This window comes from Pteropus alecto, unplaced genomic scaffold (genome assembly GCF_000325575.1).
Source record: "Pteropus alecto unplaced genomic scaffold, ASM32557v1 scaffold224, whole genome shotgun sequence".
NCBI lineage: Eukaryota > Metazoa > Chordata > Mammalia > Chiroptera > Pteropodidae > Pteropus > Pteropus alecto.
Genome location: NW_006436289.1, coordinates 5,700,780 through 5,713,378, shown reverse-complemented (window position 1 = coordinate 5,713,378; position 12,599 = coordinate 5,700,780). Strand labels below are relative to the sequence as shown.

At 34.9% G+C, this 12,599-nt stretch overlaps 1 protein-coding gene across 4 annotated transcripts in view; it reads right to left on the bottom strand.

The window, feature by feature from the left end:
- The window catches only part of ALG9 (ALG9, alpha-1,2-mannosyltransferase), an 81,776-nt gene that overhangs the window by 36,949 nt on the left and 32,228 nt on the right, over positions 1–12,599 (bottom strand). For 3 of the 4 annotated variants that reach the window (XM_025047486.1, XM_006912824.3, XM_025047487.1), the window contains exons 11-13: positions 11,930–12,059; positions 11,142–11,289; positions 10,054–10,183 (exon numbers count right to left, since the gene is read on the bottom strand). In XM_025047486.1, the coding sequence (XP_024903254.1) occupies positions 10,054–10,183; positions 11,142–11,289; positions 11,930–12,059 (408 nt within the window). The remainder of the gene's footprint in view (positions 1–10,053; positions 10,184–11,141; positions 11,290–11,929; positions 12,060–12,599) is intronic. The other variant, XM_015590139.2, reaches the window with a different exon arrangement.

Below are 12,599 nucleotides of genomic sequence, written 5' to 3'. Positions count from 1 at the left end.
TAATGGCCCCAATATCCAGGTTTCAGTGAGAACTCACTCAACATACCGAGAGCAATGAAGATCTCAACTTGCATGACAAATGATAACAAACAGATGCCAACACAGAGATGATAGAGATATTAAAATTATTCTAATGAAGATTTTAAAGCAGCCACAATTAAAAACACTATAATGAGTAATTACAAACAGGCTTGAAACAAAAGGATAGGTCACAGCAAAGAAAGAGAAGAGGTAAAGAAGGGCCAAATGGAAATTTTAGAAATAAAAAGGACAATAACTGAAATTAAAAGCTCAGCAGATGTGCTCAACAGCAGAAAGGAGGAATGAGAGGAAAGAATCAGTGAAGTAGAAAAAAGGAATAGAATTACACAATCTGAATATCAGAAAGTAAAAGGATGGGAAAAAAATGGAGAGAGCTTTGGGGAGTTTTGTACCTAAAACGAAAGATCTAACATTCATGTTATTAAATACCAAAAGGAGATGAGAAAGAGGGCAGGGCTGACAAAATTACTAGAAGAAATAATGGCTGAAAGCTTCCCAAATTCGGCAGCAGATTTAAACTTATGGAAACAAGAGGCTGAGTGAACCCCAAAAAGGCTGGATTAAAAAAAATTCACTCTATAACACCCTATAATTCAACTTCTGAAAACTAAAGACAAAGAAAAAATCTTGAAAGCAGCCAGAGAAAAATGACACCTTGCAGATAGGGAAAAAACAATTAAAATGACAGCAGACTTCTCGTCAGAAACCATGGAGGACAAAGGAAGGGGCACAATATTTTTCAAGGAATGAAAGAAAAAACTGCCAACCTAGAATTCCATATCCAGAGGAAAACAATTCTTTACGAATCAAGGGACAATCAAAACATTCTCAGATGAAGGAAAACCAAGGAAGTCTGTTAGAAGATCTACCATGAAAGAATGGCTACAGGGATTCTTGAAACAAAGGAAATGATAAGGAATTGTGGAAAGAACAACAGGAAAAGGACATGGATAAAATCAATCAATTTTCCTTCCCTTGAATTTTCTAAATTAAGTTTAAAGGTTACAGCAAAATGTATAACACATTCTTGGGTTGTTCTCAATATATGTATAAGAAATATTTAAGACAATTATATTATAAACAAGAAGAGGGTAAAGGGAGGTAAGATCTCTACACTTTACTTGAACTGATACAGCCATTTAGAAAACAGTTTGGCAGTTTCTTAAAAAACTAAACATATACATACATGATTCAGCAATCACATTCCTGGGCATTTATTCTAGACAAAGACACAAACCCTTGTTCTTAAATGTATAATTTAGCAGAGAACACAGTCACATGTACAAATATATGAGAACAAGTGAAATAGGGAAAAGGTGAAAAATACTCTGCTCAATTAACTAAAATCTAGAAACCTCAAACCATTTATTTTCCCCTAAACGATGTTCTTTCATACTTCAAGCCTTTGCATATGTTGTTCCCTTTGACTGGAATGTTAACTTTCTCTTCTGCCAGAGAACTCTTAATCTTCCTCTGAGAACTAGACCCTATGCCATCACTTAGGTGAAGCTTTCCCCAAATAGAGTAGGAAGATTCCTTCTTATTTTCTCTGTGTTCTCACAGCATATTCAGGCGGCGCTCAATACACTGCTGAATATTTTAGAACTGTTTTTCCTACTAGATTCTGAGGCAAGATTTATGTCTCTATCTAAATTCATCTTTAGGTATATCAGAAGAAAGTATGTACACAGTTCAAAACTTCCATATTTCAAGAAGCTTATTATGAAAAACAGCAGTATCCTCCTTATTCCTTGATCTCACTTCCAAACTCAGCTTTTTCTTCTGGTAGCATATTATTTTTCGATTATGAAATAATAATACACACTAACTTCTTTTGCTACTTGATACATCTTGGTATGGACTGTTTCTCATGCATCATTTTAGGTACACTTTGTGGGCTCCTTCAATCTGAAAGCAATGACTTTCAGTTCTAAGGAATTGTCTCACATTCTTTGGCAGTTTTATCCCCTCCATTTCATTTGTTCTCTCTTTCTGGACCTCCTATTAGCTAGATGTTAGATCCTCTGATCTTTATTCTTTTTTTCCTATTTTCTATCTTTTTGTTTTTTCGTTTTTGTACTGTTATGCTGTGGAAGATTTCCTCAATTTTACCCTCTAATCATCCTACTGATTTTTAAAATCTAAATTATCGTATTTTTAATTTCTAGAAGCTCTTATCTTCTAATTATTCCCTTTTCAAAGCATATGTTTTTGTGTTATGGTCCCCAAACTTTTCTTTTATTCTACAACATGGGTTATAGAAGTTTAAAATTTTTTCTGCTTCATACTATGTTTCTGTTTTTCCCAATTCCTTTTTTCCACCATATTTTTTTCTTTTTTTCTTGGTAGGGACTTTTGTCTTTTCAGCACATAGTCACAATAAAAAGTTCCTGACTTTGAATGAATGGATTGATTAATGAACCAATAAAGAAACAGAATCAGAAACATTTAAAAGTGAATAAGAATAAAAAATGCCAAAAGATTGATTACTGATATTGTGCTGATAAGACTTACAGATCATTGTCTTTTTTATTACGGTGACAACGGTTAACGAAATCCAATAAGTTTCGAGTGCACAATTCAACAGTAAGTCATATATACATGTGTATATATATATATATTATCACATTGTGTGTTCACCACCCATAGAGTTCTTTCTGTCACCACATATTTGACCGCTTTTACCCCATCTACCTCCCCACCACCCCCCTACCCTCTAGTAACCACTAGTCCACTGTCCATATCCATGAGTCTCTGTTTGTCATGTTTGTTTGTTGCTTTTAGATTTATATCCTACAAAGAAGTGATATTATGTAGTTTTCAACTTTTTCTGTCTGGCTTATTTCGCTTAGCATGATTATCTCGAAGTCCATCCAGGTTGTCGCAAATGGCAGTATTTCATCTCTTCCTCTGGCTGAGTAATATTCCATTGTATATATGTATCACGGCTTCTTTAGCCAATCATCTATCATAGGACACTTCAGTTGCTTCCATGTCCTGGCCACCATGAATAATGCTGTTATGAACATCAGTGTGCAAATACCTTTTTGGATATATGTTTTCAAGTCTTTGGGGTAAATAGCTAGCAGAGGGATTGCTGGATCATATGGTAGATCAATTCCTAGTTCTTTGAGGAACCTCCATACTGTTTTCCATAGTGACTGTACCAATTTGCAGTCCTACCAGCAGTGTATGAGGGTTCCTTTTTCTCTGCATCCTCTCCAACACTTGTTATTACTTGTCCCGTTATAACAGCTATTCTAACAGGTGTGAGATGGTATCTCACTGTGGTTTTGATTTGCATTTCCCTAATAGCTAGCGATGTTGAGCATCTTTTCATATGTTTGTTGGCCATTTGTATGTCTTCTTGAGAGAAGTGTCTGTTTAGGTCCTCAGCCCATTTTTTAATTGGATTGTTTTTTGTTGTTGTTGTTGTTGTTGTTACTGAGTTGTATGAGTTCCTTGATAGTTTGGATATTAGGCCCTTATCAGAGGTGTTGCTTGCAAATATATTTTCCCATTCTGATGGTTGTCTCTAGATCACTGTCTTTTTAAGCCAGTGGTCCAGGACTGTTAGGAATGCCCCTGTCATTAGGTAGTCTCTGGCACACTTTCTGGATAGACAGGCTTTTTGTCTGAACTTCAAAAATAGGCAAATTATTTAATTTTTAAAAAATGTTTACTCAATTCTTTAACTCCCCCCCTGTCTGAAACAGTTTAAAATATTACACTATACAGTCAATTCGTCACAGCAGCATCCTTTTAGGTTTAAAAAATTTTTTTCTTCATAGCTTAGAATAGGTAAACCACATTCATTTCTTTGAAGCAAACTAGATATAGTTTGCAGAAAGAGCAGCAAAAGTAGTCTTAGATATAATGATTGAAATTATTAACTAAGAAGAGGCCAGAAGACTAAGGTAAAAATTACTTAATAGAAAATCTATCTCCTAATTTTAAGTTGAAGGTTCTTGTGCTCAAAGACAGGAAAATCAGAGGTCAACTAACAGCATGCCGAGTGTTATTTATAAAGCACACCAGAGATCTTCTCGATAGTTTCAAAGATTTGCTATCTATAGTCCCTATTATGGTAATTTATTTTTCTTAATAATGAAAGGAAAATATTATTTATTATAAAAACATTTTTTGAAACATTTAAAAAATCACCAATAATCTTACCATCCAAAGAAAATCACTATCAACCTATTAGTATATGTCCCAGACTTTCTTCTCCGCAGATATTTTTCCTCACAAAATCTGATCATGCTATATATATTGTTTTACTGTGACTATTTTCAGTTTGATATTTGTCAGTCTGAATCCCTAGTAACACCAAGTGACTACTGCCCCTTAGGTCAAAAAGTGAAAACAGAAAGAAGAGTTTCTTCTCTCAATTTTATCAATATCTCATGGTGCAAAATCTGAGACCACACTCCATAACCACATCATCTACAATTCAAAAATCAAAAGACCTGATTTAAATCTGCCTTAAAGTGTAACCAAAGAGCTCGTTTTTTTATTTCTTCAGATTTAATCATTCTTTCTTACATCAAAAATAACAAAATTGTAGGGTGACATTAACACATGATCATGAAACAAAAATGTGTTTCATTTCATTAGTCACAGGCTACATATCAACCAGCTGTCGAAGCTAAAAATATGCCTTAGTTTAAAATTTTGTAAAATACAAGCATTCAAGACTCATTTTGAAAGAAATGTGCCTTCTTTCAGTTTCTAACAACCCACTAGATGCTTTGGAGAAGAACAAATCAGCACCTCTAAAACAAAAGAAAAAAAAGGTGGTGGTGGGGAATTCAAATTAATTTACTGATAACCAACATCACATTGTTTACATCTTATCAATAAATGTATGTATATTAAGGATGACAATTTAATGCCACCTCAGATGTAAACAAAAATACATATTCTAAAAGAAGCCTGAGACAGAGGTCAAGATATCCATAATAATAAAAGGTGTCCGTTTTGTTGGAACGGCCGTGAGCCAAGGGGAGCTGGGCAATAATTAATACTCTCACGGCTTTTCCTCATCAGCTGTTACAGAGAGTCTGCCAGAGATGGGGTCTAGAGTGATATCTTCTCAAGTTACAAACAATATTTTCACACTCAGGTAGTGTGGCACAGCACAGTGGGTGGGTCCCTAACAGATACTCATCTCTTTAGGGGCAAAGCAGTATACAGAGTTCCATCTCTGGTCATGAGGTCCCATGGCTCAGAAGGCATGTCTCAAGATAAGTTTTGCCACCATGAAATATTCGATGAGAAAACAGGTAGTGCGATAAGCTGAAATTTAACACTGCAGCTGGATTTCAGGTGTAGTTACAACAAATTGGAGAGAAATGGAAAGCTATTTCAAGAGTCTTGGAAACTCACAAAGACATATAAGAAAATACACTTCAATCTATTCCACAAAAGAATCACAGGTTCTCCTAACTTTCAGCCCAGTGTTCTTGCCACTACATCATTTTTCCTGCCATCGACATTGTCCTATGATATTTCCTTTTTTTAAAATAGGAATGCTGGGGCCTAAGAAGAAATATTCAAATGTTTGGGAAAGATTTCAAGTATTTTTCTGGCTTTTCATTTCTTCTTTTATTTATAGTCCAATTAAATTTTAAAAAGTAGTTGTCGCCCAGAGGCACAGACTGTCTCATAGTTTTATTGTCTACCATATAGCCTTGCTAAATACATATTTATCAATTGAATCTTTAAATTTACAAGTAAAAATTTACTGTGCTACAAAAATATAAACTCACAGGTAAAAACTCTTGGTCGTTTGGTGGAAGATCATGGAAACATTTAATTTCTAAATGCCAACACAATGGATACTAGGGAATTAATTTTAAAGAAGCATTGTGAACAGCCTTCACTTAAATCCTTAATAGATTCCAATTTGATTCTCCTGCATATATTATAGCAATTTGAATCTGCTTACTTTGATACTCAAGGGTGATAACAATTAGTAAAAATATCTATAGGGCAATTTATTTTATCCTTCAATCAGAACTTCCTATTGGATAGGAACTTCCTATGGGGTTGGATAAAGGATTAAGAGAGAAAAAGAAGAGAGAAAAAAGTAAAAGGAGCAGACCCTGATTATTTCTGTTAACTAATAAACACAATAATTACTACGTAAAGTACCTGGCATATATATACAACAGAGCTCTAGAAATGGAAAGTTACTTTTAAAAAAGTAATGTTCAACCTCTTAATGTCTATGCAGCCCTGTTACATCAAAGAATGATTAACCATTGCATGAAAACATGTATTCAAGTTATATAACTTACGGTATAAACTATTATGGCTTTGGAAGGAAGAGGAGGTGTGAAGAGATCAGGGAATTCTGAAACCAAGCTTATTATCCTAGGACTAATCTTTGTCAAGTTACAAACTCTCTGAGCCTCAGTTTCTTTGCCCATAAAATGAGGAGATTACAGACTTTATGATACCTGAAGTTCCCTTCCAAATCCATAATTCTTTTATGGATTAAATGGTAAAAGCAGGGATAAAGAAGCTATGGAAAGCTTTGACTGAATATACAGTCAGTTCTACTGTAACACATTTTGAAAATGCAAATGTGTTCTAATGTCAACTGATATATTAAGGAATAATCTAAGCATAATTTAATTTTTGCATTTGCTTATTTGTCATTTAATTCACAAGAAAAACTGAATGAATCCAGAAAACTGCACTCAGTTGAACTCTTCAGGATAGGAACATACAAAGCACATACAAGCATACCCTCAAATATCTCCCAGCTTCTTCAGTTTACTGTGTGTTGTGAGCCACATCCATCCATATTTGGCATTATAACTTTCTGTCATATTTCAGATAATCCTTCCACTAATTCATAGGCTGCAACCCTTCCAATGCCACTTCTATAAGCAAACTTGAGGTCTTTTTCAAGGTAAACTAAATGTACCTTCTAAATTCAGACCTCGATCCTGGAAGAAAATCTTGGCATATGCCAGTATAAAAATGCCGCCTTCTTAATAATGGGTTATTAAATAGCTACTCATTATCTACCATAAAAAGATATGAAGCAAAAAAAATATACTTCTGCAATGTAGTTATAACAATGCAGGAGAAACCACAGAACCTTTACAAACATTCCCTTCTAATTCTGGATAAACTCTGAGGTAAAGTTGGCTAGTGAAATAAAGCAGGTCATGCATGTTTCCTAGTTTCTATGCAGACTAGAAATAGGAGACAGACCCAAATCACTTAGCATTAAAGCCAGAGGTTGGCTAAAACCTGTCACTCAGAGCCAAAGGGCAGATAAAAATAATGCTGCTAGTTAGCATGCTCAGGAAAGATAGGGAACACAATTATTTTGCCTTTTTGAATGAATCCAGACTTAAAACCAGGACTGATAACCGAAGTAACAAACATAAATATAGTACAGTATGTACTCCTACGTGTCCTGCAAAGTTATTTGGCCATTACAGTCTTGATCCTGGCACCATTTCTTAAAGAACTAAAACATTATTTTAAAAAAAATAATTGAGATTTTTGTTAAGTATGCACGTACATATGCACATATGTATGCAAAAGAAAAAAGTAAAAGAAAAAACATCCAAATGGTAACAGTGGTTTACTGTTTGGTTAATGAGATTATGGATGATTATTTTTCTTATTAATAGCTTTATTTTATTCAATAAATATATATTACTTTTAACATCAGAGGAAAGAGTTAATTAAAAGAGTTGAATCCCTGATCACAGTACATGTAGAATTCACAGTAAGCCATCAAATGTCTCTTCTACTTTCCAAAGGGTCAAAGATGAGTAGGCTGGATTTGAATGGCACTTCTCATCATGTAGGAAAACCTAAAACGAACTCTGAATGAAAATTTTCAACCATAGAAAAGTGGACAAGCACAATGACAGATACTACACACTCAGCAAATATATCTAACTTGTTTGTCCTTGCTTTTATCAGCCAGTATTCTGAAAAATCTTCACCTTTTGGGTATGGCTAATATAGAGTCACTTAACCAAATGTAAGCTCCTGGAAACAGAGAATATGGAAATATGATATAACCAGAGACAACCAGTGACAAAAGCCTAAGAAATGACAAAAGGCCACTGTGGATTTTACAGTTGGCTTTCTCCCAACATCACTATCCCAATAATGATGAATATTCATTTCCCAAGTAAGAAAGAATGTATAGGCTAAATACTAGGTACACAGCACTACCCTAGACACTACGGGAAACACAAAAAAATAAGGTGCAATCATTCACAATCCGATGGGGAAAGACATGACATACATAACAGAAATATTTACATAATAAAAGACAACAAAATTAAATGGCTAAATGAGCTATAAAGAAATATTTAAGGCATTTAAGGAAAGACTGTTCACTATGGACTTATATAGTTGGGAAAAGTCTTCAGAGAGCAAGAGAGTAGTCACCAAGATAAGCAAAATTATTGGGGCAGAAAAAACAATGGTGAGTCTGGATGGACTAGAATAAAAATCAGGTTGGGGAACAATAAAAATAAGAAAGGAGAGACAGATTTGGGCAGATTATAAATCCTCTTAAGGGTTCCTTTACCACTAATCTATTGATAAACCGATTTCTGACTAAGAACATTTGTGGGAAAATCTATATACCAAAAACTATTTTCTAAATATGACAGATATACTATCTAATCTCATATAAATCTTCCAATGTAAATATCATTATTCCCATTTTCCAGATACAAAACTTAAATTAGTTAAAGAGAAGTTAACTAATTTGCCAAAGCTCACTAAAATAATAGACCTGAGATTTTAACTCAGGCTTACTTGACTCCAATATCCATGCTCATTTTTACTGCCTTATGCTACCTCTCCCTAAAACATAGCTCTGACAACATTTCACTCTTTTGACTACCCAGTGTCCCCTTGGTGATCCCTTGTACACCAAAGCATGCTCTCAGGAACGTACCTGCAGCTAAAATGAAGATGACCAATAACAGTTTACCCTGCCGGGGGCGGGGGTATTTCCATTGTTATAGGAATCAGAGGCTGAACTTAGAAGAAAGTGTTCATATAAGCTACTTAGTCGACTACATACATATTTTACCTTCTTAGGGGGCCAGGCCAAGTTTGTATCTTATGATGTCCATTTCCTTAGCTGATAGCTAAAGCTCACACAACAAGAATCTCACTCATAAGCCCAGAGGGCCTCCACGAAAGTCTAACGAGCCCCAATCTGGGAGACAAAAGGCCAGATATGGCTGCAGGTTTGCTTCAGAAGAGAACTGAGAAATCCTGGTATTTTGCATTTTAAGTATATAACATAAGAAAACCTAAACCAAATGTATGTGACATTTAAATTGTTAAAAGCTTCTTTAACAGACAAATTGCCCAAAAATGTGCTTTCTAATAATTCTATAAAATAATTTTTTACTGTCTCTAGGAACCAGGAGAACTTACTTTATTGTTCTTACCTTTTCCGCTATCAAGAATTTTACTGGTATCAAATGGCAAAAATGTCATCTTTCAAAGCAACTGAAATAAAATCTATGTAGGATCTCAGAGTGAGTAAAGACAAATGGGTAGAAGGGCACAGGCCCTGACAGATATTGCTCCATGGACTAACTATGAAAACAGCCTTACTGTCTATTTGCTAAAACCTGAATATACTAATAGAATATACTAGGTCAAATGTCTACTGATAACTTGAAAGTTCTCCACCAAGTATTTTAATGGGCCAAGAAATGTTACAGATTTTCAGAATGTGTTTCAAAATGAGATTCAAATTCATCATAAGAAAATTTCCAGCCCAGCTTAGAAAATATGTTGTTATATGTTTTACATAGAAAATAAAGGAGGTAATTTAAAAATAAAAGTGATACTATTCATTCTTTCTCAAAAGTTATACCCCTCACCCTAAAGAAATCACTTTCTAAAAAATTCCCATTTCATCAATTTTCTAATATGTATGCCAGCAGATTTTAGGGGTAGACTCTTTTCAAAGTAGTAACAGGAGAATGTTTCCCTTACATATCTGGATGGCTCCTCTAGGTTCTGGTCATTCATGTTGGCGGGAACAATCCGGGTAGCCAGTGGTCCCTCCGCAAAAGGTTTTGGTAACTGACCCCTGAACTCTGATGGAATGAATTGAAGCTGCCAACTGTCAGAAACACAAATAAGTAGAATAAGAAAAACACAGGGGACTCATATTGCTAAATGTACTAGAAACAAGTCAAAAAAAAAAAAAATTCACATGAAAAACATTTCATTTCACTTGGAGAAAAAAAATATTTCTGCTAAAACCTCAACCAGGGAGCAGAGAGGCAGAGGTCACAATTATGTCCAAACTTGTTGAGAAATTTTCAGCTAGAGGTCTCTTAACCTATTTCACCAACTTTCAGCAATGAAATTTGCAACCAAATGGTCATGCCACCAAACAACCAGAGAAGCATCAAAGTTTATTGCTAATTACCACACCGTCAGAGGGACTTATGAAAATTAAAGCAAATCCATCAGGTAGATAGAAGAGTGAAATGTAAGAACTCACCGTAACCTGACATCCCTTTTCCCTAAATAGGGCTCTTTTCTGTCCAAATTAAGCAAATAAGGAACTCCAGAACCTATACTATCACATCCAGCAACAGACAGCTTAAAGGAATGCTGAACAGATGTCTTAACCAGAGCTTTTCCCAGTGTCCAGACATTGGTGAACTTTCACTGTTGTTGAATAATAAACATTTCTTCTCTAAAAAGACTCTTCTTCCTGGAGTTTCTAGATCACTTTTAGAAGTGAACTAATATCAGACAATTATAGAAATTTAAATATAAATCTTTAGGAAGTACCACCAGCAGAAGCCCAGGGCCCAAAGTGTCTTTAGAAGACCCCAGACCTCTGTGGTTAAGGGCAGTGCAGGGTGCATAACCAGACACAGTACTCAGTCGACTGAACACAGACGATGGATGCACACACAGTACAGACCCCCCAACTCTCAAAATGGTAAATTATTCAGAAACTTTTTGTGAAAAATCCAAAATGAAAGAAAAATTAAGAAGACAGTGCCAAAGAATTGTTATTTTACTCCTTAACTTAAAACTCTAGGAATTAAAGGACAACTTACTTATCGGGCAGAAAGAAGCTGCTAGGAAATCGATACCACTCTTTTCCTACACAGACATTAACAGGTCGGCCTTCTGGGACAGTGTGGATGCTTGGGTCTGTAGCAATTCGGTAAAATTCTGGATACAAATCAAGGGGCCCATGATACCCTGGAAGGGAGAAAGATTTGTGAAAGCCAAAGATAAGTAAGATGAGATTCTGACATTTAATTATAATGCATGCTAATGTCCCACTGTAATCCACATGATGTTTAAGAGTATGAAGGTTCAGAGCAACTCCAGCAGGAAGCACACTCTACTGATATAAAAAGTCTCTATTTAGTTAGAAAGATGGTTACAGCAGAGGTCCTATTTTACTTAAAATAATTTTTTTTAAACCCTTCCATGCTTTAAACTTCATGTTCTCAAGCACACTTTAATATTCTGGATCCAAATAAAGATATAAGTAAAAATATAATCACAGGAATTGAACCCCAAATTTGCATCCTAAGTTTAAAACTTCCTTAATTCACCTTTTAAAAGGAAAAAGCATCCTTTTAAGAAAAAAAAGTCAATGAGAACAGAGAAAAAATTTATAGTTAATCACACTAAAAGGAATTCTCAATCTTCTCTTCAATCTTAAGGTATAGATGTCATATCCCAGTCTTAATGTTAAGTCCACAGATTCTCCTTATAGAAAAATGCTCCTCCCAGCTTAAGCTGAATTGTATTAAACAATCATGCATTACGCAAAGCCAAGGTGAAGGAAGGGCCTCGCAAGTATGGGTTGAGACATTCTCCGTTTATCTACCTCTGAACAGTGCCACAGAGCGAGAAAAGGATAAGAGTCCAAACAGGAAGAGTGTTCCTAACGCCAGCCAATTTGATGTCACAGTATAATGCTCCAGGCGGTATCGCTGAAACACAAAGTGGTAACATTTCTAGAAGGAAAGAAAACTGTGTTGAAATAAAAAGATACACCTTGCAGAATTTACATAATCACAAAACATCACAGTAACACCAAGACGGAAAAAGTCTGAGCATTTGCAAACAGTGAGGTACCCACTCCAAGTTCTAAGATTAAAGCTGCAAGTCAGCCCAGCCAGAGGGCTTGCTGAGGATTAAATCTCGGTAACTTCATAGGAAAATTATTTGGATATTTCTCTAGTGCAGAGAGTGCTAATTATTTATTTATTTTTAAAATTTAAACAAAAATTCTTCTTGGTAGCTTTTTTCGATATATGAAGTATCTCAATCTATTTTGATATAATGAGTATTAATCTTTACTTTCCTAGTGGAGACGTTTTCATCAAAGTTTTTAGTACCAACAAAATGTCGTATGATTAAACAAGAAAAAAGAATTTCTCTCAAAGAACATTAGGAAAATGGTGTTAATTATCTGCTAAACTATGTTACAGACTAGATTAATATTATTACGATATACATATACATGCATGAATTCTGCAGTCTTTGAGTATCAT